A 25,621-nucleotide genomic window follows, 5' to 3' on the forward strand; every position below is an offset into this window, starting at 1 on the left:
TGAGAGTCCCTTAGACTGCAAGGAAATCCAACCAGTCCATTCTAAAGGAGATCAGTCCTGGGTGTTCTTTGGAAGGACTGATGCTAAAGCTGAAACTCCAATACTTTGGCCACCTGATGTAAAGAGTTGACTCATTGGAAAAGACCCTGATACTGGGAGGCATTGGGGGCAGGAGAAGGGGATGACAGGATGAAATGGCTGGATGGCATCACTGACTCAATGGATATGAGTTTGAGTGAACTCTGGGAGTTGGTGATGGACAGGGAGGCCTGGCGTGCTGCGATTCATGGGGTCGCAAGGAGTCGGACATGACTGAGCGACTGAACTGAACTGAAACACTGAAAGAGAGGCACGTAAGCACGTGGACAGGTCTTCACTGTGCCTGGGCTGGACAGCAGTCCTGTCATTGCTGAAGCAGGAGAGGCTGGGAGCCAGCCCCTGTTTTATGAGGAGAAATGCTGGACTGGATGAGTTATAAGCTGGAATCAAGACAGGAGGGAGAAACATCAACAACCTCAGATGTGCAGATGATACCACTCTAATGGCAGAAAGCAAAGAGGAACTAAAGAGTTCTTGATGAGGGTGAAGGAAGAGTGAAAGAGCCAGCTTAAAACTCAATATTAAAAAAAAAATTAAGATCATGGCATGTGGCCCCATTACTTGATGGCAAATAGAAGGGGAAAAGGTGGAAGTAGTGACAGATTTCTTCTCCTTGGGCTCTAAAATCACTGCAGATGGTGACTGCAGCCATGAAGTCAAGAAATGAGTGCTTCTTGGCAGGAAAGCTATGACCTAGACAGTGTGTTGAAAAGCAGAGACATTACTCTGCCAACGAAGGTCCATATAGTCAGGGTTGTGGTCTCCCCAGTGGTCACTTATGGTGGTGAGAGCTTGACCATAAAGAAGGCAGAGCACCAAAGAATTGATGCCTTCGAACTGTGGTGCTGGAGAAGACTCCTGAAAGTCCCTTGGACAGCAAGGAGATCAGTCGATCTTAAGGGAAATCAACTCTGAATACTCACTGGAAGGACTGATGCTGAAGCTGAAGCTCCAGTATTTTGGTCATCTGATGTGCACAGACAACTCATTGGAAAAGTCCCTGATGCCGGGAAAGACGAGAGCAGAAGAGGCGTCAGAGAATGAGATGGTTGGATAGCATCATTGATGCAATGAACACGAACTTGGGCAAACTTCGGGAGATGGTGAGAACAGGGAGGCCTGGCATGCTGCAGTCCATAGAGTTGCAAAGAGTCAGACATGACTGAACAACAACAAAACTGAGGTAGGGAAGGAAGGGAGCGTCTCAAAGGTCATGTGGCCAGTTGGCTGCACAACTGGAAAAGCAAACCCACATTTCTTGATACTGTGGTCACCAAGCCCCAGGGCCATATTATAAAAATACTTTTGGAAGGCGAATTTAACAAACAAGTCAAGTTCTTGGCGTGTGGTTCTGTGGAGTGACTGGGTTTCACTTTTTAGAAGAGGTGGAGCCCCGTTGTTTCATTGGGCAGTTCTGAGCTGCTAGGAGGGTTCCCTGCAGGAAGGAAGGTGTTGATAGTAACAAAGCTTAGGAAACTGGAAAAACTAGTCCAAAGATTATCAGCTCAGTGGGATTTCTGGGTGAGATTCCTGAGTGTGTCTGCATGGAAACACCAGTTCACTGTGAGCTGCTCTGAGAGTTGGTTGAGATGGCATCTGGGTCACAAACTACCATTTAGACCCTCATAAAGAAGGGAAGTGGGACGCTTGGGGTACTGCAGTATTTAACACAGTGTTTCTCAAATATTTCAGCCCCAAGACTCCTTTACACTGTGAAAAATGGTGGCAGACCCCAAAGAACTCTTGCTTATATGCAACTTGCCTACTGATACTTACCATCTTAGCAAAACTGGTCAATTTTAGAAGCTCCATTAATTCACCTGAAATAAATCTATTACACATTAGCATAGATAACCATATAGCAAGTGTTAAGTTTGAGGAGGGCAGCACTGCTTTGCATTTTTGCACGCCTCTGCACTTCCTGGATACTCACGTCTGCTCAGTGCAGCCCTGGGAGACTCCACCATGCCCTCTTAAGGAATGAGTGGAAAAGGCAAATGACATCTCAGTTTTGTGAAAATGTTTCAGCTTCACAAATCCTTTGAGTCTCATAGGGGGCCTTGGTGTCTCTAGACCGCAGTTAGAAAATTCTGATCGAATCTTGAAGATGGGAGAAAAATCCTACTTATAATGGGAGGGGGTCTGACCTTGAGTTACAATGAGAGACCCCAAATTTGGCCCACACTTCACAGAAAGCAAACTTGAGAAAGTTCAATCAGGTTATTTCTGAGGCTCCTAACTGTAAATTCTAGGTGTGGCTGCACTTTAACTGAATGGAAACCAAGTGCCCACCATGTCCAGGTCCCAGTGGGTATCAGGATGGTCCCTGCAATCTAGGGACTTCATGTCCACTTGATCTGGAAGAGGGGCGACCAAAGGGCAGGGCCAAGTCTCTTGATCCAATTCTGCCTGCAGCGTACAGGTGGGGAGTCGGGCCAGTTCTCAGGTCCGTCAGAGAAGAGACCACAGTTCCGTTTATTCCCTCCCTCCTGGACCATCATGTTGGGTAGTGGTGCCCTCTGGTCTTATCTGCACCCACTTCCTGTTACCTGATTGCAGCAATTGCTTTTTCCCTCAACAGAGAGTTCAAGTTCAGACTTCACTGGTGACCAGCCCGAACTGTGGATTTCCCAGGTCCCTCCCCAGCCTCTGCTGCACTAGCCCTCATCTGTCCTCCCACTCTGGGCATTGCTGGCTCTGAACCCAGACCTCACACTCAGGGGTCCCTCCCCTTTCCCCTCAGCCTCCACAGCACTCGACTCTCCTCTGCCAGTTGAGCTTTTTAAAGTGCTCTTAACCCATCTTCCTCCCATTCTTACTACTCTATACTGTTCACTGGCTGCCAATCCTCTACCTACGCTATCCTGGAAAATACTTTATTCACCCCACTGTTCTCAGCAGCCCCTTCATTTCTCTTCATTCACAACCAGACTTACTGAATGAACAGTATATACCCACTGCCTTCAGGGCATCACTGTATGTCCTGTAAATCTCTGTATACTCTGTCCCTCTTACTCTCTTTGGTTTTTCCTTTTAACATGTGTTTATTTGCATTTTCTATCAGAATGTGAGCTCCATGGAAGCAGGGACTTGAAAGCTTTATTTCCTGCCACCTCTCCAGCTCCTCCATCAGTGCCTGGCAGCTGTGAGCCCTCAAATGTTCACTGCCTCATCTTCCCCAGTTGTACTGTAAATTCCTGAGGATGGAGTTTTGTTTCGCTCCTGGTAGGTCCTCAGTGCTGGCACCCAGTAGGTGCACAATACCTACCTTACTAGTAAAGGGATCCAGGTGTCAGGCTAACTGTTTTCTAAAAATTTGGTAGATACTGTTTGCATATCGTATTTTGTACTGGTCCTTCTTGCTGTTACGTCACACCTGGGCTTCAGCAGTAGCCTTCGTTAAAGCTCTGCAGCTGAAAATCCTCCTGCGTGCCTGTACCAGATAACATCCCCCCAGAACATTCTGATAATGCTCCTCTGCTCAGGAACTTTCAATGCCCCCCACTGTAGTCGCTGTAAGGTCTGAACAGGTGGTGTTGCAAAGCTCATCATCGCTAAGCTGGCCCTTCAGAACAGTGGAACAAAGTTTCCCATTGGCAGCACATACTGCTGCTTACCTCCAGGGGCACCAAAGTTTATGTTGTTCTAAATAGAGACTTTATCTACCATAACATAGCTCCAGTCACTGCATTGTAGTTTAGATCATGTATAACAATGTTTCTAGAGGAAAATGTGCTCAGATTTTCCCTTTGGGGAACCAGGCACACACCCTGTCTCATGGGGAATTCTCCCTCAAGGCTAACACCCATCATCCTCAGGGCTGTGAGAGCAGCTCTTAAAACACACCTGCCATTCCCAGCTCTCTCAATTCCAATTCCACCATGAGAACTCTAGGATGAAATCCTTCCCCCCACCTCCCCCCATTCTAATCAAAAGTGCTAGCTCTCCTCTGAAGTCTAGTCTGCTAATCTGACAGCTGTTTCATCTTGTATTTTTTTTTCCTCACAAGTGTGTCTTATCTCTGATGAGACTGAAAGCTCCTGGATGGGAAAAGCTCTATCCTAGAGTCTGTGGCACAGGAATTAACACCCATTGCCTCCTAGAAGGCACACGGAGGTAAGTCAGAGGAGTCTGGGCTTCCTAACGGCTGGTTCTGCTCCACTTCTTCAAAGTATCCTACAGCTGTGCTCTCAAGAGGCCTCCCTGGGTATGTGCGCTAAGGTCTGCAACAGCAAATGGCCCAAAGCAGGAATGAGTCAGTGCAAAATGACCTCAGGTTTAACAGCATTACTATTACTGTTTATCATATGCCTGTAGGAGCCGGGTGATTTGCAAACATCTCTCATCCTCACAACTATTATGAGGAAACTGGGGGCTTTGAAACACTGATGTGATTTTTCCAGACTCTCAAAAGCTTTTAAGGGGTGGTGCCAGGATTTCAAAGCTGGCAACTGAACTAAAGCCTGTCTGATTCCAGAGCAGGTTGAGGTGGTGATCCAGAGCAACCTTCTGCCTCACCAGGTGGGCAGGGTGGACTGTGCCTGCCTGGGGGAAACTGAGGCTTCTTTCTTCTCTTGTATTTTCTAAAACTGCTAAATCAAAGGGGATCCCACTAATCTTTCCCAGAGCAAGAAGGACCATTTTGTTTCAATGATCATATGAAGAGCTCCCCTCCCAGCTAGTACCTTCAGATCCTAAGCCCATGTTCTTTGGTCATCACCAGGCCGATTCTCAGCTCCCGGAAAAACAACTTAAAGCTTGAGTCAAGACACCCCATGTGCTACTCAAGGATCTTCCCTGCAACACTGTTTATCATAAGAGATTGTAAACGTGAATGCCTATCAAGAGCAGAGTGGTCAAATTATAGTATGCCAATGATGGAGTGCTCTGTGGTTGTGAAATGACAGAAGATCTAAGTATGCTGTTAAGAGAGAAAAGGCAATTTACATACATGTGTGTTCCACAGGCAAAGACAATTCATTGAAAGACATTTATTCATTCAACAAATATTTGTTAACCATTTTAAGGTATCAAGAAACTTAGTAACTTGTGAGGGGGTGGGTCTGAGGGGGTAAATGGTAACTTGTACTTTCTGGTAAGCTTCTGTACATTAAAAAAAAAAAAAAAACTCCACAGGCATTACTTTGTATAAAGTCAAAATAAGTTTGGGAAAACAAGAAGAAATATCTAGCAAGTACTTGATTAGAAAAGGACAGAGCTATACAGAACTCAGCAGTAACTTACATTTTCCCCCTGCAATTCTACAAAGGAGGATGGCAGTAGGCGCAACCTATTTTTAGTGCAGGTAGGAATTTAAACCCGGAAAAAAAACCCAACCAACCCACCCTAGGGCTGATAATAACCTGAATACCGCTTAACGTCGGCGGCCCAGGTCTTCCTACCACACAATCTGCAGAAGTTTTATCTGTAGGTGCGGTGCAACTGAAGCTGAGGGCGCTGCTGCTATCGATCTCAAGGGTGCATCTTACACACGGGGGCATTCACCTCGCAGGCCAGGGTCAAGTTGGAAAGCGACCCGGAATCTGGAACCTCTCGGTCCGCTTTACCAACGGGGCATCTCAGGCCCCAAGAGGTCGCGCGGGGCTGGGTTGTGACTGCCCCAGCGCTGCCGTCAAAGGCCACACTGCTCACACGGTAAACTCACACTGCTTACAGTGTAAAGCTTACACGTCCGGTAAAACTCCCGCAGCCTCCAGCCGCCCTCGGAGTCCAGTCCACGGGCCCCGGGACATGGTGGAGGGCCCGGAGCCAGCACCTCGTAGGCGGTGTCCAGGCAGATGGGGGCGGAGTGTGCTGAGTTCACAGTCCCGAGAAGCTTGGAGCTCGGCGTAAGCCCCGCCCCGCCCGGTCACTGCGTGCCAGTCGGTCCCTCTCCGCAGCGCTTGCGGGTCTTGAAGATGAAGCAACAGCAGCAAGTCCACCCCGGGCCACGGTCGGCCTCGCCCGGCACTCCGGGATTCTTGCAGCTAAGGCCTGGCTGCAGCTGCGCTCTCGGAGCTCCCAGCACAGCAGGCCGCGGACGGCGGGCGGGCGGCGGTGGTGGCGGCGACGGTCGCTGAAGAGCCACGGGCAAGACAAGCCCGCGCCCCCGGGACCCCGACAGGGCGCAGGCGCCGTGCGCGAGCGCGGAGAGGGAGTGGCCGGCCGCCACTGCGGCTGCGCGGAGGCGGGGCCAGGCGCTGCGCCTGCGCAGTGGCGGGGCGGGGCGGGAAGGAGTGAGGCGGCGGCAGCGGCGGCCGCTGCCGAGGAGGAGGAGGAGGAGGAGGGGGAGCGAAGGGAGGTGTTTCTGTCAGTTCCGGCTGTTTGTTCGGGAAGTGGATCCGCCGCTGCCGGAGCAGCCCGGAGGGAACCGCGGATCCCGAGGCCAGCACCGACCCCGCCCGCCCGCCCTCGCGCGCGCGCGCGCGCCTCCCCCGCCCGCCATGGCCCGGGACTACGACCACCTCTTCAAGCTGCTCATCATCGGCGACAGCGGTGAGGGCCGCAGCGGCCGGAGGCGGCGTGGGCCCTGCCGGGCGCGGCCCGCAGGGGCCTCGGGGAGGGCAGGCGGCCGGGCGGGCGGGGAGGTGCCGGCCCGCACCGGGCGGCCGGGCGGGGCGGCCGGGCGGCCCCAGGGGCTCGCAGAGGGGCTCCGGGGCGCGCCGGGGTGAGGCCGGGGCGCGGAGCCGCGGAGCGGAGGGGCCGGCGCGCGGGGCTCGGGTCCGGGCTCCCGGTCCGCTCGCCGCGCCGACCCCTCTGCCCCACGTGTGACCTTGGTCCAGTCTCGCGATCCTCTGGAGTTGGAGGGAGCCGGGTTCGAGTCTCGGGACTACCAGCTTCCTCACCCTGACCTTGGGCGAGTTGTTTCGCCTTTCCGAACCTCGGTTCTCTCATTTGAGAGGTGAGGACTTGCCTCGCTGGGTAGTTCCTGAGTCTTGGGTGAGATGAAGCTGGAAAAGTGCTTCACACTGGACCTGGCGGAAAGGGAGCTCCTGGTGTGTGGTTGTCAGTAGCGTTTGTAAGCCTAGGTTTCTTCCTGGGGAAAGTGGGGCGGGGGTGGGGGGTGGTTAATCTCAGAACCCGCCTCATGGGATTCCTGTGAAGTTTAAATGAAGTAAGACAGGTAAAGCACTTCGCGCCGAGTCTGGCACATTCCTGCTGAATTATTCTCTCTGTGGGGTTCCCTGTGTTCATCTGTAAAATGGAGCAGCAATGGGATCCGCCTCGCTGGGGTGATGGAGTGTTGTTCAAGGAGATAATACACGCGCAGTGTGCAGAACCGGGCACATAGTGAGCGCTCCCTGTGTGTTTGCTGTTGCACACTGTCTGCTGGACAGAGCTGGAGGTGGGTCAGCCAACATTACAAAAAAGTGTACCCTCCTTTAGAGCTCCTAAGTCTCTCTCCAGTGCCTGGCACCCAGTCGGTGCCTAATATGTATGTATTGAATGAATGGATATCCAACATCTTCAGAAAAGATAGTCTTGTTTCTGAGAAAGGGTGGAAGGTTGTAGAGGTGTTTGGAGTGTGGCAGGTAAGCAGGTTTATGGGGTGACCAAAAGGTCAGGGAGGTAGGCCCTGGGAGGTTTATAGGAGCATAGCTGAGGTGCTGGGATTTTACGACGGGGAAGGAGGCTTGGGAACGGCCCAGATTTACAGACCAGACCTGAGTTGAGTGCTGACAACGGTATCATGTGACTGGAGGCAGAGGCCAGGTTGGTGGTGGAGCCCATGGATTGTTAGGGAAAGCGGGGACCAAATCAAGGGGCTGTTAGGCCTTGAAGTTGGAGCGTTGTGTCAGAGCCCAGGCAGAACCAGGCGAGTGGCTGGGTCGTGGTCTCACAGTGGAGATGGATTGCGACGTGGCCGGTGACTCGGATCAGGTGAAGGATGGCTGAGGTTTCTGTGGTTGCCCATGGAAGGGAAAAAAGTTTAAGGGCTAATGAGGGAGGTGAAGAGTAGCTGTGGGCAGGGGAGCATGGATTCGTTTTGGTGTGAATGAGAGAAGTCCAGACCAGCTGTGTAGCCTCGAGACCAGCACGGCCTTGGGTGTTTCCCAGGGTCCTGGCACGCTTATGCCTTTTGAGCTTCGTTCTCAGCCCTCACCTTGGTTCTGGAGGGGCTGGCATCAGGGTGATTTTCTGTCCTTTTGGAGTTAAGGTCAGCTTACCACGCTCAAGGTCCCTGTCCCTTTGCAAGAGGCCTGGGGCCTGCGTGTAGCCCCACAAAAATGGAGGGCATAAGCTTAGCCAGAAGATGCACCTTCTCCCCAGTGAAACTCAGGCCATGGTTTGGGCCTTCTTTCTCACCATACATTCTACCTGATGTATTGATTCTTCACTCTGAAGTTAGTTGTGGGAGAAGACTCACTGGGTCAGGATTTATGGATCCGGCTCCGTGGTTGGTCTGAGCATGTAGACTGTTGACTAGAGGAGATCTAGGCTTTGCAGTTTCACGTCCCCTGACAGTGCGCTGCCACTCAAAGCCTTGAAAGTTCAGGCTAAGCTCTGGCAGCTGAGCAAGGTAGACTGGCGTCTCACCCTCCCCTGAATCTGGCTTCTTATGTGATGCTTCCTTAAGGGTTTTCAAACGATTTCATAGACACTCTCTCATTTGGTTCTTACCCATTGCTTGTGTGGTTTGTCAAATAAGGAAACTGAGGCTCAGAGTAGCTGACTAATCGACTTGCCCCAAGTTGCACAGCTCCTCAGAGGTAAAGCCAGGTTTTTTTTTTTTCAATAGCAAAATAGTTTCATAATAAACTTGTTTGTTGTTTAGTTGCTAAGTTGTGTCCGACTTTTTGCGACACCATGGACTGTAGCCCACCAGGCTTCTCTGTCCATGGGATTCTCCAGGCAAGAACACTGGAGTGGGTTGCCATGCCCTCCTCTAGGGCAAAGCCAGGAGTTAATGCATATGATGCGTTATGAGCAGCTGGTGTCAGGCCTGGCAGACAGTAGGCCCTCGATGAATGTTAGTCCCTTTCTGTAGAAATCCAGAGCTCTTCTTCCCACTCTGCCACATTGTCCTTGCTTCTGGAATACAGACCCTCTGCTTTTGCATCTCTCTTCTGTGCTTAAGGTGGAACACGGTCTCTCAGGGGCTTCTAACATTGGCTCTGTAACAGCAGTTCGTCCGGTCCAGGGGGCCGATCAGACTCATTCTTAGAACCTGCAGGCTGTGTTGGAGATCAAGTTAAAGCCTCTGACTCCACAGCTGAGTGAACTGCAGCTCAGAGAGGGGAGCGACTTGTCTGAGGTTGTACAGTGAGTTAGTTACTGAGCCAGGATTAAAGCTGAGCACACTTTATTCAAAGATTTTGGGGTCTTCAACAGTAGAGAACTGAAATGAGGAGGAGTGAAGGAGCTGGAGCACACGGGAGGAGCATGGCCAAGGTGGGGCCTGTGGTGGAGGCTTTGAGGACGAGCATCTTTTGAGGACGAGTGCAGGGCGTGCAGGGCGAGGGGCAGAAGCGGGGGAGGGCTGGGGTTTGGTGGAGATGGAAAGTGGTGGGTCCGTTTTTTACAGAATGAGTCTGTGTCTCCCCGCTTCCAGAAGGCATCAGGGGCCGGGCTTATACTCCCTGCGGGGTCGAGGGTGATGGGCTGGAGTGGCCGTGGGGAGGCTGTTGACTTCGGCTGAGCTGAAGGCCGATCGGCACCCTGCACTTCCCTGCTTCTGTGGGTGCTGCGTGTGTTCCCAAGGCTGCCTCTTCAGGGACATTTAGGAAACGCGTTTCTCAGGGTGGGTTTCCCTTCCTTCCAGAGGGACCAGCCAGGCCAGAGGTGGGTGTTGGCCTGAAGTAGCAGTTGACGGGGTGACTGTAGTGGTTTTGAGCAGCTCTGCAGATGAGCTTGGGGTGAATGAAGCCCCGCCCTTCCCCCTCCCCCACTCCCCAAGGCCAGGCTTGGGGGGACGCTGCTGCTTTCCTGCTTCAGGCAGAGGGCGTACCCCAATCCCTTAGGCTTCTGCTCCCCCCAGCCCGCCCAGAGTTTGAACACCCGCGCTTGGGCTCCTCTTCCTGCTGCAGCCGTAGCGTCAGGTGGTGATCGGCCCTGGTTTAGTCACAAGTTCACTGAACAGTGTTCTGTTGGCGCCTACTAAATGCTGGGCCCGGCTTCCAGCCCCAGGACCATGCAGGGCAAATGAGGTGAGATCCCCTTCCTGGAGGAACTCGTGGCCCAGACACAAGGTTTTCGCTGAGTAAGCAGACCAGGAGGCTCTGGGAGGAAGCAGGGAACCCGTGGGGTGGTGGCGTGGGGCAGAGCACTGCCGCGAGGGGCCGGCCCGGAATCTGCCCCCCGCCCCGGCCTGGCCGACAGGAAGCCTCGCGGGGGCAGCGATGAGGAAGTGGGCCCGGTGCTCACAGGCGCTGAGCGGTGGGCCTGGGGCTGGCTGCGGCTCCTGTCTGCTCAGAGCAGCGCCGGCCTGCCATCGGGACAGCCCGAGCCTGGTTCGCTCTGTGAGGCCGACCGGTTCTTCTGGGCATCCCTGGGCGACTCACCCACTGGGAGAGGTCCTCAGAGGAGCTAGTCAGAGAGGATGCCTGGGTCAGCTGGGGAGGGGGCAGAGGCCGGGCCTTCTGCGGGTTTGGGGAACACACACACACACACACACACTCACACTCACACTCACACTCACAATTAGCTCTGAGCTGGATGTGCAGGGGTGCCGTCTGAGACCCCGGGTGAGGAGCTTTTCACGTCTAGCTTTTAGCAGTGCTGCTAAAACTCTTTAACAGGAATGAGACAGAGGAGCCTCTTTGGGTTTCTCTATTTATTTAAAATATTATTTACTTGGCTGCACTGGGTCTTAGTTGGGGCATGTGGGATCCCCTACTAGGGATCGAACCTGGGGCCCCTGTATTGGGATTGTGGAGTCTTAGCCCCTGGGCCACAAGGGAAATCCCAGGTCTTTTTATTATTCCACTTCCTGAAGCAGACACAGGAAGACTCCCAGAGCAGCATGTATCCGCAGGACTCAGATCCAGCACTGCCCCCCAGCCCTGCCGAGGCTCTGAGACCAACGTGTAGGTCTCGGAACCTCAGGTGCCTCCTCTTAAGAGATGCAGCTGGGCTTGCGGGCATGTGCGTGCGGGCTTCCTTCTGTGCTTGGCTGACCCTGCGGGCCTCGGAGGCGGGACAGGAGGGCACAGGACAGGTGTACCTGGGGGCTTATGGTGCCGGGTGTGGGTGTTGATGGGATTTCAACAATCCTTATGAGGATTCTGTCCATCCTTGGAACAGGAGAGGTCGTGGTAAGTGAAACGGTCTGAGTACCGTGAGCTGTCGGACTGAGGAGTGTCAGGCGGACACCCCCTCCCCACCAGTGGCATTGGCCGGGGGAGAGTGGCCAGCAGTGGCTTTGAGTTGTCTGGGCCTCCCTTTCCTCGCCTGCAGAAAGCCCTGATGGTCTCCAGGGTGCTTTGCAGCCGTGCAGCCCCCGTCTCACCAAGCTGAAGCGCTGCACGTGATGTGTTCTCCGGACGGTGTTCTGGACACGCCTTGGGGACAGGAGCACAGGGTCGGCCTTCCTCAGCCTCATTGCTGTTGTCGGGTCTCCTTGAGGGGTTGCTGGAGCCGGGCGTGGACCCCTTCCTTGTCTCTGGCTTGGGGGCAGTTTGGGGCTCACCCTGAGTTGGAGGGCAAGGTCAGAGGTGGAGAGGGAGGGGTGTTCCGGTGGGAGGCTGGCTAGGGAGGTAGGTGGGTGCTGTCATGTGTCTGGAGAGCCGGGACCCGGGCTGTCTCCCCGAAGTGGGGTCGGGCTTGGAGCAGGGACCCAGGCCGCCTCTCACCCCCCGCCCTCTCCCCTGCAGGTGTCGGCAAGAGCAGCTTACTGTTACGTTTTGCAGACAACACTTTCTCAGGTGAGTGTGCCCCTGGGGTGCTGCTGGGTGTTTTGGTTTTAAATCCTTTCCCCTGGCGCCGGTACACCCTGGTCTCTGCCTCAGCAGACAGAAGCGGGGAGTGGCGAGTAGGTTAGAAGTCTCCAGCTGTCTTCTTGGAAAAAAAAAAACAGTTGCAGGCCCATCATTTTTCTACTCAGGGTCTTTTTTTGTGCCCCAACATTGAAAAAAGAAAGAAACAAAAAACTGACGCTTAGGACATGCCCATCTAAAGAATCAAACAGGAAGACTGAACAACATGAAAAGAGAAAGCTCCTGGTCCCCTGCCCCGCACTGACGCTCAGTGTCCCCCCTCACCCTGCCCCCGCCTGTGGTGGGCGGCCCCCCCAGCACATCGGAGATCACCCTTGCACGTCAACACGCAGCCCTGTGGTTCTTCGAGTGGCTGTGCAGCTTCCTGGGCTGTGCAGGGGTGCACGTGGTTCAACAGTGTTCTTGACGCGCGCTTGCTTGCTTTCTGGTAGCCTCTCTCAAATGGTGCCGCGTTTCTTGGGACACTGCATTTATTCCTGTATAGAAGCAGAGGTACGAGGTCAGGGGGTATGTGCTTTTCAGGTTTTCACAGGTCCTGCCAATTGGCCTTTCGCACTTGTGAGAAGCTGAAGGGCTCAGAGAGCCCCTTGTCAATGCCAGTCGCTGCTGGGTCTCAGTGGTCTCCATTTTTGCTCAGCTGATGGGCGGAAAGTGCTGCCCATTTGATCTTGCTTCCCCGATCCCAGTGGGCCACGTTTTCATTGCTGGAGCTCACTGGTTCAGTGCAGAGGCTTCAGGTCGGCCTGGCCTCTCTGACCGAGGACTGAAGGAATGCCCTGCGATGCCGTGGAGGGAAGTGGTCACGTGGCAGGCGCCTCTCTCTCGGGGGAGAGGTGGGTTTCTCCTGACAGCGGTGGTGTGACATCGGAAAGAGTTGTCTTCTCCGCATCACCATGAGCGTGACTGAGTCTCAGCTGACCTTTAAAAGAGGAGCTGACGACCATCCCTGCCACGCGGAGTTTTTGCGAGGATGGCCCGGGCCTAAGGAATCTCTCCTTCCTCGCGACCTTTGCCGCGAGTGGAGCTCCTCGCCGCTGGCTCCTGGCGAGGAGACATCGCCGGTTTGTCCTTGCTGCTCAGGAATGGTAGCCAGTGGGCACTTGCCACTGAGCTGGGAGACCTTCCCCTCCGCCCCGTCCGCTTGGAGCTCTCAAAGGGCTCTCTGCTGCAGCCCGTCTCCTCCTCTCCACTCTTCCTACCAGCTCAGACTGTGGTTGGTTCTCACCTGAGGCATCCCAGCAGCTCCTGCCCACCCCATGCCAGGCTGCTGAATTCGTCGTCTCTAGTAGGGTCTCTTCTGTTTAAAAACCTCAGCGGACCTCTCTTAAGCGAGCCGAGCTCATAGCAAGGTCTCTCCACTTTAGGACCACGGACACTCTGGGCCCTGCAGTTCTCTGTTGTGGAGGCTGTTCTGTGCCCCCGTCCTCCACCCCCCACCCAGCTGTGTCATGAAAATGTCTCCAGGCATCACCAGGCATCCTGGGGGGCAGGCTGGGGGGGCCTCAACCACCCCCTGCTGAAGACCGCTGGCCTTCACACTGTCCTCAGCTCCCCGTCCAGCCTCCTCCCTCCTGCCGTCTCGCCCTCCTTTGTGTCTTCACCAGCTCGCTCGCTCGCTCAGCGGTCAGCCGTGTTTCACGGGCCCACGGTGCTGGGTGCTGGGCCGCTCTCCTGGGCGGAGCCCGGTCCCCGCGGAGCCTGAGGCCGCCTTGGTCTCTGTGCTTCTGCCTCCACCCTTTCCTCTGGCGAGGATGTCCTTCCCCAGCCTGGTCGCAGCCTTGGAAAATGTACCTGTTCTTTCAGGCCAGGCCCAAGTGTGACTTCTGCCCCAGAGCCTTCCTTGAGCTGCACCCGACTTTGAGCCTTGGCCTTTCCTGGCCGCTCTGCACTCTCGATGCAGTCCGTGTGTCTTGTCTGCAGCCCCGCGTCACCGTCAGCTCCAGAGGGAGTGAGCGTGTGGGCTCCTCCCAGCAGCGGTCCTCGGCGTCTTGGGCACCAGGGACCCATCTTATGGAAGACGGTTTTCCCACAGGCGGGGTGGGGTGGGGGTTAGGGCTTCAGGATGATTCGAGCGCATCACCTGCGTTGTGCACTTCCATTCTGTTACTATGTCATCGACTCCACCTCAGATCATCAGGCATTAGCTCTCGGAGGCTGGGGACCCCTGCTTCCTAGCACTCGGGCCTTTGAAAGCCTGGACGAGACTGTTCTGTTGCCAGAAATTCTCTCCAGCGCCATCTTTCACACAGATGCCCCTGGAGAGCTATTTACAATGCCGCTCATGCTTGGGTTAAACCCTTCAATGCCTCCCTGTCACACACAAGAGAAAGTCCAAGCTCTTGAAAATGGCGCAAAAGCCGAGAACTGGCCTGGAACCTCCACCCCAACCTGCCTCCCGACATGTGCTCAACCTCAGATCACCCGCCCCCCACACACACACACATACCACACACACACCCCATTGCTACACACACACATACACACACATACACGTCCCATTGCTATACGCACGCACACACACACACACACCATTGCTACTCACACACACATGCCCCATTGCTATACACACACACACACACACACTATTGCTACACACACACCCCATTGCTACACACACACACATGCCCCATTGCTACATACACACACACACACCCCATTGCTACACACACACACACACACACACACACACACCATTGCTACACACACACGCCCCATTGCTACACACACATACACGCCCCATTGCTATATGCACACACACACACACCATTGCTACTCACACACACATGCCCCATTGCTACACACACACACACACCCCCCATTGCTACACACACACACAAACACACACTATTGCTACACACACACACACACACCATTGCTACACACACATACACACACATACACGCCCCATTGCTATATGCACACACACACACACACACACACACACACCATTGCTACTCACACACACATGCCCCATTGCTACACACACACACACACACACCCCATTGCTACACACACACATGCCCCATTGCTACACACACACACACACCCCCCATTGCTACACACACACACAAACACACACACTATTGCTACACACACACACATACACACACACACCATTGCTACACACACACACACACGCCCCATTGCTACACACACACACCCCCCCCATTGCTACACACACACACACGCCCCATTGCTACACACACACACACGCCCCATTGCTACACACACACACACACTATTGCTACACACACACACCCCATTGCTACACACACACACACATGCCCCATTGCTACACACACACACACCCCCCCCATTGCTACACACACAGACACGCCCCATTGCTACACACACACACCATTGCTACACACACATGCCCCATTGCTACACACACACGCCCCATTGCTACACACACACACACACACACACACACACACACACACACACGCCCCATTGCTATTTCTGCTGCTGCCTCTTCTGCCTGGAGCAGTCTTTCAAATCGCAGGTCACGACTTGTGTGTTTTAATTGGGGCATAGTTGGTTTACATTGCTGTGTTCGTTTCAGGTGTCCAGCAAGTGAATCAGTTGTACATACACATATATCCACTCTTCCTTCGACTCTTTTCTAGGCCATTGCAGAGTACTGAGTAGAATTCCCTGTGCTATACAGTAGGTCCTTGTTAGTTATCTATTTTGTATATAACAGGGTGTATATGACTTGTTTATGTTTTAGAAAGTTAATTTTGTGGGTTGTTTAAAATGTTTGGAATGGAGTAGAAAAGAGAAACCCAGAGTGTGTCGTGGTTCCCCCACGGTTCCCGGGCCACTCTGGTGGAGCATTTCCTGTTGCAGTCATGGTCTCTTCTCTTATTTCCTTGATGGCTTCATTGCTGTTGAAATTGTCTTCTTTATCACTTGGTTTCATTGTATCCTGTCTCCTGCCCTCACCTTGGGGCTCAGACTCTTTTTCTGTCCAGGGCTGTGTCCTCCAGGCACTTGGAGTGAGCCAGGCGGGGTGGAGCCCAGGGTCACCTGGGCTGTTGAGGACGCAGTCTGACCAGGGCGGCCCTGGGCCGTGCTAACATCCCTGTGTGTGCAGGCAGTTACATCACCACGATCGGAGTGGATTTCAAGATTCGGACTGTGGAGATCAACGGGGAGAAAGTGAAGCTGCAGATCTGGGACACGGCCGGGCAAGAGCGCTTCCGCACCATCACCTCCACGTGAGTCAGGCTAGCCCAGACCGCTCTGACCCCCTCCCCCCTCTTAGACCACCCACCCCCACTCAGGCCCCCTGCCTCCACTCAGACCCCCAGCCCCCGCCATTGGGAAATGGCTCTGGACGCCCCCAAGGCTGTGGGGAGGTGCGCTCCTGGCCGAGGTGCGGCCCTTCCCCTTGAGACCAGAAAAGCGGAGGGTGCGCGCGCTCTTGCCTGCGGCGGTAGTAGCCTTGCACCTCCCTCTGGGGCTGGCAGGGCAGTGTGCGTCAGTCAGCGGAACCTCTGGCTCCTTTGTCTTTATTTTTATTTTTTAAAGATTTATGTATTTATTTATTTTGCCTGCTCTGGGTCTTGGTCGTGGTGTGCGGGCTTCCCCTTCTGTGGAGCACGGGCTCAGTGCTTGGGGCTTGGTGTACCATGGGATCTTAGTTCCCCAACCAGGGATCGAACCCGTGTCCCCGAGATTGGAAGGCAGAGCCTTAACCACTGGACCACCAGGGAAGTCCCTCCTTTGTCTTTAAAATAGGGTCACAGTGCTGGTGCTGGCCTCGCCGGGAGGTCAGACACTCGGGCAGCGAGGGTACTCCTGTTCAGTGTCAGCTCGCCTGCTGGAGGTGCCAGCTCCGTCACCACCCTGACGTGGAGGAGCGTCTCTCTGTTGGGGGTCTGGAAGGAGCACTGATAGGTGGGAGGCTGTTGGGCGGCCCCCTCCTCTGCCCCAAAGCTGTTGACTGGGGACCCAGCGCATCCTGGAGTCTTCCCTGGTGGCTCAGATGGTAAAGAATCCGCCTGCAGTGAAGGAAACCTGGGTTCATGCAGTCCCTGGGTCGGGAAGATGCCCTGGAGGAGGAAATGGCAACCCACTCCTGTTTCTTGCCTGGGAAATGCCAGGGACAGAGGAGCCTGGTGGGTTACAGTCCATGGGGTCGCAAAGAGCCCGACATGACTGAGCGACTAATAGACTCAGCTCGCCCTGAGGGTCGCCCTCCTTTGCTGCCGCAGGACCTTTGAATCTCTGCTGTAAATGGGCGGAATTGTGCTGGGTCCTGCGGAGTGGCTCTCGGTTCTTGGGCTGTTACTGGAACAGGTTCCGGGAAAGAACAGGACTTTGAAGGCAGGCGGTTTGGAATTTACATTTCTGCCCCCTGGGTTACCTTGGGCAAGTTGCCTAAAGTCTCTGCTCTTTGGTTTCCTGGGGGGCTTGTCTTTGGGGTTTGCATTAATGCGAGGTCCCATGTGCTTGGGCTTCACGTAGAAGATTCTGTGGAGCTCCCTGCGGTTGGTGTTCTCATCACCCTGGTTTTATGGATGGGGGAGCTTCTGAGGGGTGTGTGCAGAGTAGGAGCCGGGCCCAGCCTGGAGTGGCTGCTGCTTCTCCTGGCCTCTCTTCTGCCTCCTCCAGCGGGTCCTGTGGTGGGGCGCTCTCGGGGAGGCGCCACCAAGTTCCCTCTCCTCCCTGCGAGGTGGAGGCAGGCGGCCCCCAGGATGGCCACCCATCGGGGCTGCCGGCATCCCAGGGGTGCGAAGTGTCGGGGTGAAGAGCCCCCAGGGTGGTGGCTGAGAGTGCAGGGGAACCCGGGGGTGCCAGCTTGGGGGGTGGGGGTGACAGACCGGTGGGTGGGCAGCCCTGGTGAAGGGGGTTCAGGGGCCGGATCCTGAGCCACCCTGGAGCAGGACTGGGCCAGCCCTGAGACACGCACATGTGCCGTGATCCACACCCCCTGAGAGCCTGGGGGTCCCCAGTCCCGGGAGCTCTGCAGGGCAGGTCTCTGCAGCCACCTCCCGATGAGCTGCGGGAGCCCCCTTGTGTCAGCGGCTGCCAGCAAGGCCCGAGCTGAGGGGCAGCTGGAGTCAAGGTTCCCGGGGTAGTCGGATGCCGTGAGCCTGGGCCGCCCGAGCTTCCAGGCCTGAATGAGACCAGGACCTCTTGTCGGTGTTGCGAGGTGTGGGCACTGACCAGGGGTCCTCCTCTAGGCCAGGACTGTTGCCAAGGACTGTGGCTGCTTCATCTCGTTTAATCCTGGTAAGAGTCCTGTGGTTCTCTCCAATGTACGGACAAGAAAAGCGAGGCCCGCAGAGGGTGGAGGGACCTGGCTTGGTCAGTTAGGCAGGAGTTGAGTTGAGGTCTGCCCTGTGCCAAGACTCTTGCCTTTAACTCAGCTGTCCCCCAGCCGTTTTGGCACCAGCAACCAATTTCGTGGAAGATGGTTCTTCCTTGGTCTGGGGGTGGGGGCGTGTGTGGCCTGGGGATGGTTCAAGCACATGACATATTTTTAAAATTTATTTATTTATTTGGCCGTGTCGGGTCTTCACTGCGGCATTCGAACTCTGAGTTGTGGCATGTGAGCTCTAGTTCCCCGAGCAGGGATTGAACCCGGGCTCCTGCGTTGGGAGCACAGGCTTAGCCTCTGGAGCAGCAGGGACGTGCTGCTCATGGCATCTACTGTGCACTTCGTTTCTAACCTCATGCCGCCTCTGATCTGACAGGAGGTGCTGGTCCGCGACCTGGAGGGTGGGGACCCGCGCTTTAGTGGATCCACGGCCCCGCCCTCTGCTGGCCCCCCACCCTCAGGGACCAGGGCTGAGCCAGCGGCAGATGATGTGGTGGCTCCTGTGGGTTAAAACCAGCTGAGAACGTTGGGCCTGTGGCCACAAGAGATGTGGCCACAGGCCGAGCAGCAGGCTGGGGTCAGCTCCCTCCAGGGCAGCAGGAAGGGGGTGAACTGCCTCCTTCATCCTTTGGGGGGACTGGAGTTCTCGGCCACCTGAGGGCAAGCTGGGTTTGTCCCAGGAGGGTGGAGGAGCCGTGCGGGCTGGGGGTGGTTGCTGAGGGAAGGAGCTGGGAAAAGGTCAGGGGTGGGGCAGTCTGGGGGCAATAGTGTGGCCCTTTCTGATTCAGGGCTCTAAAAGAGAAACTAAAACTGCATCCTGTCCGCCTGCTGAGAACGAGTGCCCTGTTGTCCCCTCACCGATTCTTGGCTGTGGCTGCTGGGGTTCGCTGACCCCGAGCGGTGGGGCTAGGGGTGCGGGTCGGGTGGTGGTGGGAGAGGCCGAGGCAGGGAAGGCCCGGCCCAGGCCATGGCTTCCGGCAGCTCCTTCACCAGCCTCCTGTCCTAGCGGTGACGTGGTGGCCTCCTGTCTGTGGTAGCCGGTGAGCGGAGAGCATCGAGGTCATGTTGGCACAGAGCCAAGCTGTGGCACGTGGACGTGGTGCCTGATGGCGGGGAGTGACAGGCCCAGCGCCCGAGCTCCACGCCCCAGGCTGGTCCTCCCTCCGCAGATTCTCAGCATCTTTGGTTGTCGTCAACAAAGGAGGCTGGGCAGCACAGTGCACTGTTCTCATGTCCGTTGCTGGCAGGGGACAGTTGTCTCCCTCCTCTCCCCGTTTCCTGGCTTGCTCTCCTGCACCTGCTCAGGTGGGCGACCCCCAGGTGGACCCAGGTGATGATCTGGGGGGAAGGGGGGCAGGGCGTGGATGGCTTGATTGTTCGGGCTGCCCAGGGCAGGGCTTTGTCCCCAGGAAAGCAGAGCTGTGGGTGGACGAAGCCCCAGGAGACGTCAGGCGGGGTCTCAGAGTGGAGAATGGGCGGTTCTCGCCGCCCTGGTGGCCAGCCCAAGGGAGCCCCCCTCACCGCCTTTGGTTTTCCTCTGCCTGCGTCTGGGGCCCGGAGTGTCGCTGAAGGACTGTTAGTGGTGATGATAAAGAGCTGCTGCTGCTGCTAAGTTGCTTCAGTCGTGTCCGACTCTGTGCGACCCCATAGACGGCAGCCCACTAGGCTCCTCTGTCCCTGGGATTCTCCAGGCAAGAACACTGGAGTGGGTTGCCATTTCCTTCTCCAGTGCATAGAAGTGAAAAGTGAAAGTGAAGTCTCTGAGTCGTGCCCGACTCTTAGCGACCCCATGGGCTGGAGCCTACCAGGCTCCTCCGTCCGTGAGATTTTCCAGGCAAGAGTACTGGAGTGGGGTGCCATTGCCTTCTCCGGATAAAGAGCTGGCCCTTGTGAAAACATGTATTATCGCCTTAGTCATACAGCCACCCCCAGAGTTGCATCCTGGTACCCCCATTTTACAGTTGAGGGAACCAAGGTGCCATGAGGTGCGTGCAGTAACCTTCCCAGGTCCACACCGCCTTTCAGAGATGGAGCTTGGTTGATTTTGTCACGGGATGGGGCTGTGAGGAGTCTGCCAGAGCGCTGCTGGGCGGGCGGCTGAGAACGCGGTGCATGTGCGGCCCGGCCGGCTCCGTCCTTTCGGGGCGTGTGTTGCTTCAGGACTGCCACCTGGGAGGGCCTGCTGTCCTACGGGCCCAAGAGGTGGAGGTGCTTCGGGCTGGCTCAGGGAGGCCGCTGTCCACCATGAGCCTGTCTCTTGTGGGCAGTGGGTCTTCCCCTCCCTCTCAGAGGCCCCTGTGAGCGAGTGTCTCCCTGTACCGGGTGAGGTGACGTGTTGGCCGCTGGGTCAAAGCTGGCTCTCTGGAGGAGCATGAGGCCCGTGCTCCTGTCTGTCCCCCTGAACTTTTGAAGCAGCCCCTCCTGCCTGAAGCCTGGAGTGGCAGGAGGGCAGGTTCCCGCCCATCCACTGGGGTGTGAACAGACCTTGGCAGGCCTCACAAGTGGCGCCTGTCCTTGAAATGGCATTTTACTAAGACAGATTTGAGGACAGAAAAACTTTCTTGGATGTTAAAGAGCACAGTGATAATATGCTGTCGAATGTAAACCTTGCCTGAATATTTTCTTTTTGTGTTTATTTACCTGGCTCTGCCAGGTCTTGGTTGCGGCGCAGGAGACCTTTAGTTGTAGCAGTCGGGTCGTAGTTGCCACTGGTGGGATCTAGTTCCCTGACCAGGGATCGAACCCTGGTCCCCTGCACTGGGAACTTGGGAGTCTCGCGCTGAACCATCAGGGAAGGCCCCATTGCCTGAACTTGAAAAAGGAAACAAGAACTTAAGTTTCATGCCTTCGGCTGCCTCTGAACAATCTGGCTGACCCCACAGGGCGGGGCGCTCCCTACGCACTGCGCTCGGGGAGCAGGGTGAGCGGCAGTGCTGACCAGGTCCCGACGTCAGCTTGAGGCCTCCGGGCCTGGGGGGACGCACCGGCCCCTTGCCCTCCCCACCTGCTGTCCGGGTGCGGGCCGGCGGGTCCTGCGAAGGGGCTGCCCTTGTTTACGCCGTAGCTCTGACGCCGACCCTGGTCCCACAGGTATTATCGGGGGACCCACGGGGTCATCGTGGTCTACGACGTCACCAGCGCCGAATCCTTCGTCAACGTGAAGCGGTGGCTTCATGAAATCAACCAGAACTGTGACGACGTGTGCCGGATCCTAGGTGAGGCGGCCGGCCGGTGGGCGGGGCGGCCCGGGGCGGGGCCGGCAGGTGGGCGGGGCGTGGGGCGGCCCGGGGCGGGGCGGGGCGGGGCCGGGGGCCGGGCTGACTCTGTCTTGTGGTCCAGTGGGAAATAAGAACGACGACCCCGAGCGCAAGGTGGTGGAGACGGAAGACGCCTACAAGTTCGCCGGGCAGATGGGGATCCAGTTGTTTGAGACCAGCGCCAAGGAGAACGTTAACGTGGAAGAGGTGAGGCCCCCGCGCCGGAAGGGCTGGGAGCGCGGGCACGCTCCCCACCCCAACCCCGGCTCCCCACTCTGCCTTGGCTGACCCGGGCCGGTAGTCGACAGCATCGTCTTAGCGGCCACTGATCGAGTACCTGCTGTGTGCACCAGGCTCCGTGTCTGGGCATCTCCCTGCCGGGGCCACCTCGCACCTCAGCAGTCCTGAGGGAGAGGCTGCCTCAGACGTGGGCCTGCCCTCAGCCAAGCCCGCGTCCGCTCAGTCCTCCCCGCCCCCCACTGCCCTCTCTCCCCGCTCTGCTCTCTGGCTTTCTTTCCTTGGGCCTTGGCCTGCAGAGCAGCTTGCTTTGCTGTGGCCTCCAGAGCTCTGGTGGGTGTCGAGGCCGGCCCCGAGTACGCCCCAGGCGGGCCGAGTACCACATGTGCCAGGGCTGCTGGAAGTGCTTGGGAGCTTTCGGGAAGGTCCTGCCCGTGGGCTTGGAGCCCAGAGGTCCAGGGGGCTGATCCACTCTGCGTCCTGGGACACAAGCCACCCAGCAGTGGGCACCCTGGGCCCCTGCGTCCGGCTGGGGTCACACCGTGGGCCTTTCCCCCAGGGGCCTGCAGCAGGGCCCTGAGCCCTTTCCAGGCTCCCCCATTCTCGTGTAGGTTGGGGAGGGGTGAGCCCTGCCCCCTAGGTTGTACTTGATTCCTTCCCCAGGAGTGGAGGGAGCTGGGGGTGGTCTTGGGTGGTCTGGGGAAGGTTCTCAGTGGGCTGTGCAATGAGGTAGTGTGGAGTGGGCAGACTCTGGCTGCTTCTGGTTCGTCACCAGTTCAGGGACACCTTTATCTGTGTCGTCCGAGGTGTCAGCTGAAGGAAAGGAGCTCTCTATCCTTTCACAGAAAGGCTGGAAAATCCCTGAGGCTGACTTCCCTGAGACAGCTCAGAGGTCTTTGATGCTTTTCCTTTCTGACCTCTGTAGCATCGCCTTCTAGATGGGGCTTGAAGACAGAAGTACAGAAATAGCCCCCAGTGGACTGGAAGGCTGGGCCCGGGGAGGCGGGAGAGGCCGCGCTGACCAGCACGGGGCGGGGGGCGCAGCTGTGACAGGGTCTCCTCCCCGGTCTGAGGCCGCCCTGCTTCCTTCACCCTCACAGATGTTCAACTGCATCACAGAGCTGGTCCTCCGGGCAAAGAAGGACAACCTAGCGAAACAGCAGCAGCAGCAACAGAATGACGTGGTGAAGCTCACGAAGAACAGTAAACGGAAGAAACGCTGCTGCTAATGCCCCCAGCCCATTGCAGAGACTGCGCTGCTGCCGTGCCCCCCCGCCCCTGGCCGGGGGCTCCTCTCCTGGGGGACAGTCTCAGTTCCGTGCCGTTATTTAAAGAATTCTCTCCACGTTTTTGTACCGGGAGGTGCCGTCGGGACTTCCTCCCCCCTCTCGAGTGCCAAGAAGGTGTGGGACGGCCTGCCCTTCCCTTCCGGCGCCCCTGTCCCCCGGCCGAGTGCCCGGGCTGGTAAGGACGCTGCCAGCTGAGCGGACTGATTAACCGGAGTCTGTACATAGTGTATATCGCTTTAACCAGCGCGCCGCCCTCATCCCGCTCCGGCTCTTGCCTCCTTCGTGCCAGCCTGCTGCAACACCCCCTCCCCTCCCGACCCCACCCCGACTTACCGCCAGCAGCTTCCGGAGAGGACAGGATCACGTTCTAGAACACGTACCTTTTGCCAACCTGGGCTGGTGCCGTGGGCTCCACGGGACTCGTTCTCTCTCACCGGCATCAGCATCTCCCCCGCGTGGAGGGCCGGCCCCCATCCCACCCCGTCACCACTCCGGCAGCTGGGGATCCCGCCTTGAGGTGGGCCCCAGGGTCCCCCTGGAGGTCTGGCCCTTCGCTTCCAGAGGAGAGATCACTCCTGCCCTTTGGCCCACAAATTTCTCGTCCTGCCTTTCAGACGCCTCAGCTATAACCCAGGGGAGCTGTGGCTTCTGATTTAGATATACCAACCTGTTTGGGTTCCAACAGAAAGGTAGGGGTGTGTTTGTGCACAGATGGGCTTGCCAGTGGGGGAGCTGCTAAGGAGTGTCATTTTAACTGATAAAAGTGAAGCCAAATCAAATGAATTAAGTTCCTCATAGTTTTTTTCTCTCTTCCTGAGGCTTGGTTGGCACAGCAGCAAAAGTTGTGGCCTCCCCACTCTGGGTCCAGTGTTTTTAGAAAAAAGGAATGGCTTCCTGTCGCTGTGGAGCTGGGCTCCTGGCCATTTGTTGGTGGGAAAGGAGGGGCCTCCCTTGGAGTCCCGGGTCTCTGATGAGCACCTGGCACCCCTCAGTGTGGGGGAGCGGGTGTTGGGCCACTGGGCCCTGGGGATGGTGCCTCTGAGCTGGATGTAGGCAGCCTTGGGTCCGTAATGGGACTGTTTTAGTACAAAGGCAGCATGAGAATTTCTTGGCCGGGTGGTAGGGAATGGCCGCCTGGGCTGGGCGCCAGCCGTGACTCGCCCTGGTGCCCTTGGAGGAACGATCAGGGTCTTCTGCACTTGATTATGGTCACCCCCTCTCCCCCTCGACACTCACCTTTCCCCTAAAAGATCATGTAACCTGGGAATAATTTATTTCAGCACCATGATGTGTTTTACTAGATTTCCTTTCCTACATTTCCAGGTCAAGCCCTGACTGGACAATCACATCACAGATTCACTGCAGATTTCCCATGTCACTGTTGATGGGTTTTTAATCAATAAAAGGGGGTTTCGTCTGACCTCTCTCTCCACTTCCCCCCAGACTGCCGAAAGCCCGCATATCGGGGTGACAGGCCTTCCTCACTCTGGAGCCACGGGACAAGGTGGGGGTGCTGCGGGGCTGGGGGCTGGCAGTAGGCAGCCGTCGGGTTGGGTGCGTGGGGCCACAGCGCCGCCTGTCTTCAGGACTGTCCCAGCCACCCCAGGTCCCCGGTGGACGTGGAGAATCGGGGCTCAGCCCTGAGTGTTCAGGTGACGCAGGTGTGGCAGAGCTTGCAGATTTAGGCAATAAGTGGGGGGCGTCCTGCAAGTTGCCAGAGCAGGCAAGAAGCCTCCGTGGCTTCAGCTGCTGGACACCCAGACCCAGGTGGGGGGAGATTTGGTGATGGCAGCGTGCCGGTCCGCGGAGTGTCTCACGCATGAATGGGGGGGTGGGGGTGGGGGGGGACTCAGGGCTGGACCAGCGTCCTGGTGGACCTGATGTGAACTTCCTGTCAAACAACAACACTTTTAAATGGTTTGCTAGGATTATTTCTGTATTGAAAGTTTCTAATTATGCTTTTTAAAAAAAAACTACTAAAAATAAAGGTTCAAGCTGCCAAATTTTCTTGCAGGGTCTGTTTGCTCTCCTCCAGCTGTGCTCCGGGTGGGCCTGGCTGCTACCCACCCGTTGGGTCCAGCCCTTGTCTGTTGAGTCCCGCACAGGTGTCCGTCGAGGCCCGGGGACACTTTCAGAAGCCAGGGTGGCTCTGTCCGCGAAAGGTGGGTCCAGGTTGAGCTCCCCCTTCTGACACACGGTAAGAAAGACGCCACGGGAAGCGCCATGTTTCTCCTTCTGGAAGGATGTGCCTATAGTGACTTCTTTCTACCTCGAGGTTTCTGCTGAGCTATCAGGTCTGCCTGGGGCTTGGTCAGCGGCGCTGCTGGGGCCTGGTGCCTGGAGCCAGGCAGCTGTAGTGCTGGCCAAGAACCCAGGGCCAGGGTGGACGTGGCACCTTGGGTCACAGCTCACAGAACAGCTGTCCCTGATGCCTGCCTTCACTCTCCGGGTGGAGGGTGTGCGCACGCCTCT

General features: G+C 56.5%; 1 protein-coding gene and 1 long non-coding RNA gene across 2 annotated transcripts; both read left to right on the forward strand.

Moving 5' to 3' along the window:
* The first annotated feature begins 1,155 nt into the window (after positions 1 to 1,155).
* On the forward strand, positions 1,156 to 5,253 carry LOC113907443. Its single transcript, XR_003515195.1, has 2 exons — positions 1,156 to 3,324; positions 4,109 to 5,253. It is a non-coding gene; the product is annotated as an uncharacterized LOC113907443 (long non-coding RNA).
* Positions 5,254 to 6,434: 1,181 nt separating this feature from the next.
* RAB35 (RAB35, member RAS oncogene family) lies at positions 6,435 to 25,155 on the forward strand. The gene is made up of 6 exons (XM_027566603.1): positions 6,435 to 6,594; positions 11,913 to 11,963; positions 16,135 to 16,258; positions 21,457 to 21,581; positions 21,706 to 21,830; positions 22,961 to 25,155. The coding sequence occupies exons 1-6, from the start codon at positions 6,543 to 6,545 to the stop codon at positions 23,087 to 23,089; spliced, it is 606 nt and encodes a 201-aa protein (XP_027422404.1). The 5' UTR covers positions 6,435 to 6,542; the 3' UTR covers positions 23,090 to 25,155.
* Positions 25,156 to 25,621: the final 466 nt, after the last annotated feature.

Source organism: Bos indicus x Bos taurus, chromosome 17, assembly GCF_003369695.1.
Source record: "Bos indicus x Bos taurus breed Angus x Brahman F1 hybrid chromosome 17, Bos_hybrid_MaternalHap_v2.0, whole genome shotgun sequence".
NCBI lineage: Eukaryota > Metazoa > Chordata > Mammalia > Artiodactyla > Bovidae > Bos > Bos indicus x Bos taurus.

Coding starts and splice junctions, on each gene's coding strand:
- RAB35 (XM_027566603.1), top strand. CDS start 6,543: ATGGCCCGGGACTACGACCACCTCTTCAAGCTGCTCATCATCGGCGAC. Junction 16,259..21,456: donor TTCCGCACCATCACCTCCAC/GTGAGTCAGGCT, acceptor CTGGTCCCACAG/GTATTATCGGGGGACCCACG. Junction 21,831..22,960: donor AGAACGTTAACGTGGAAGAG/GTGAGGCCCCCG, acceptor TCACCCTCACAG/ATGTTCAACTGCATCACAGA.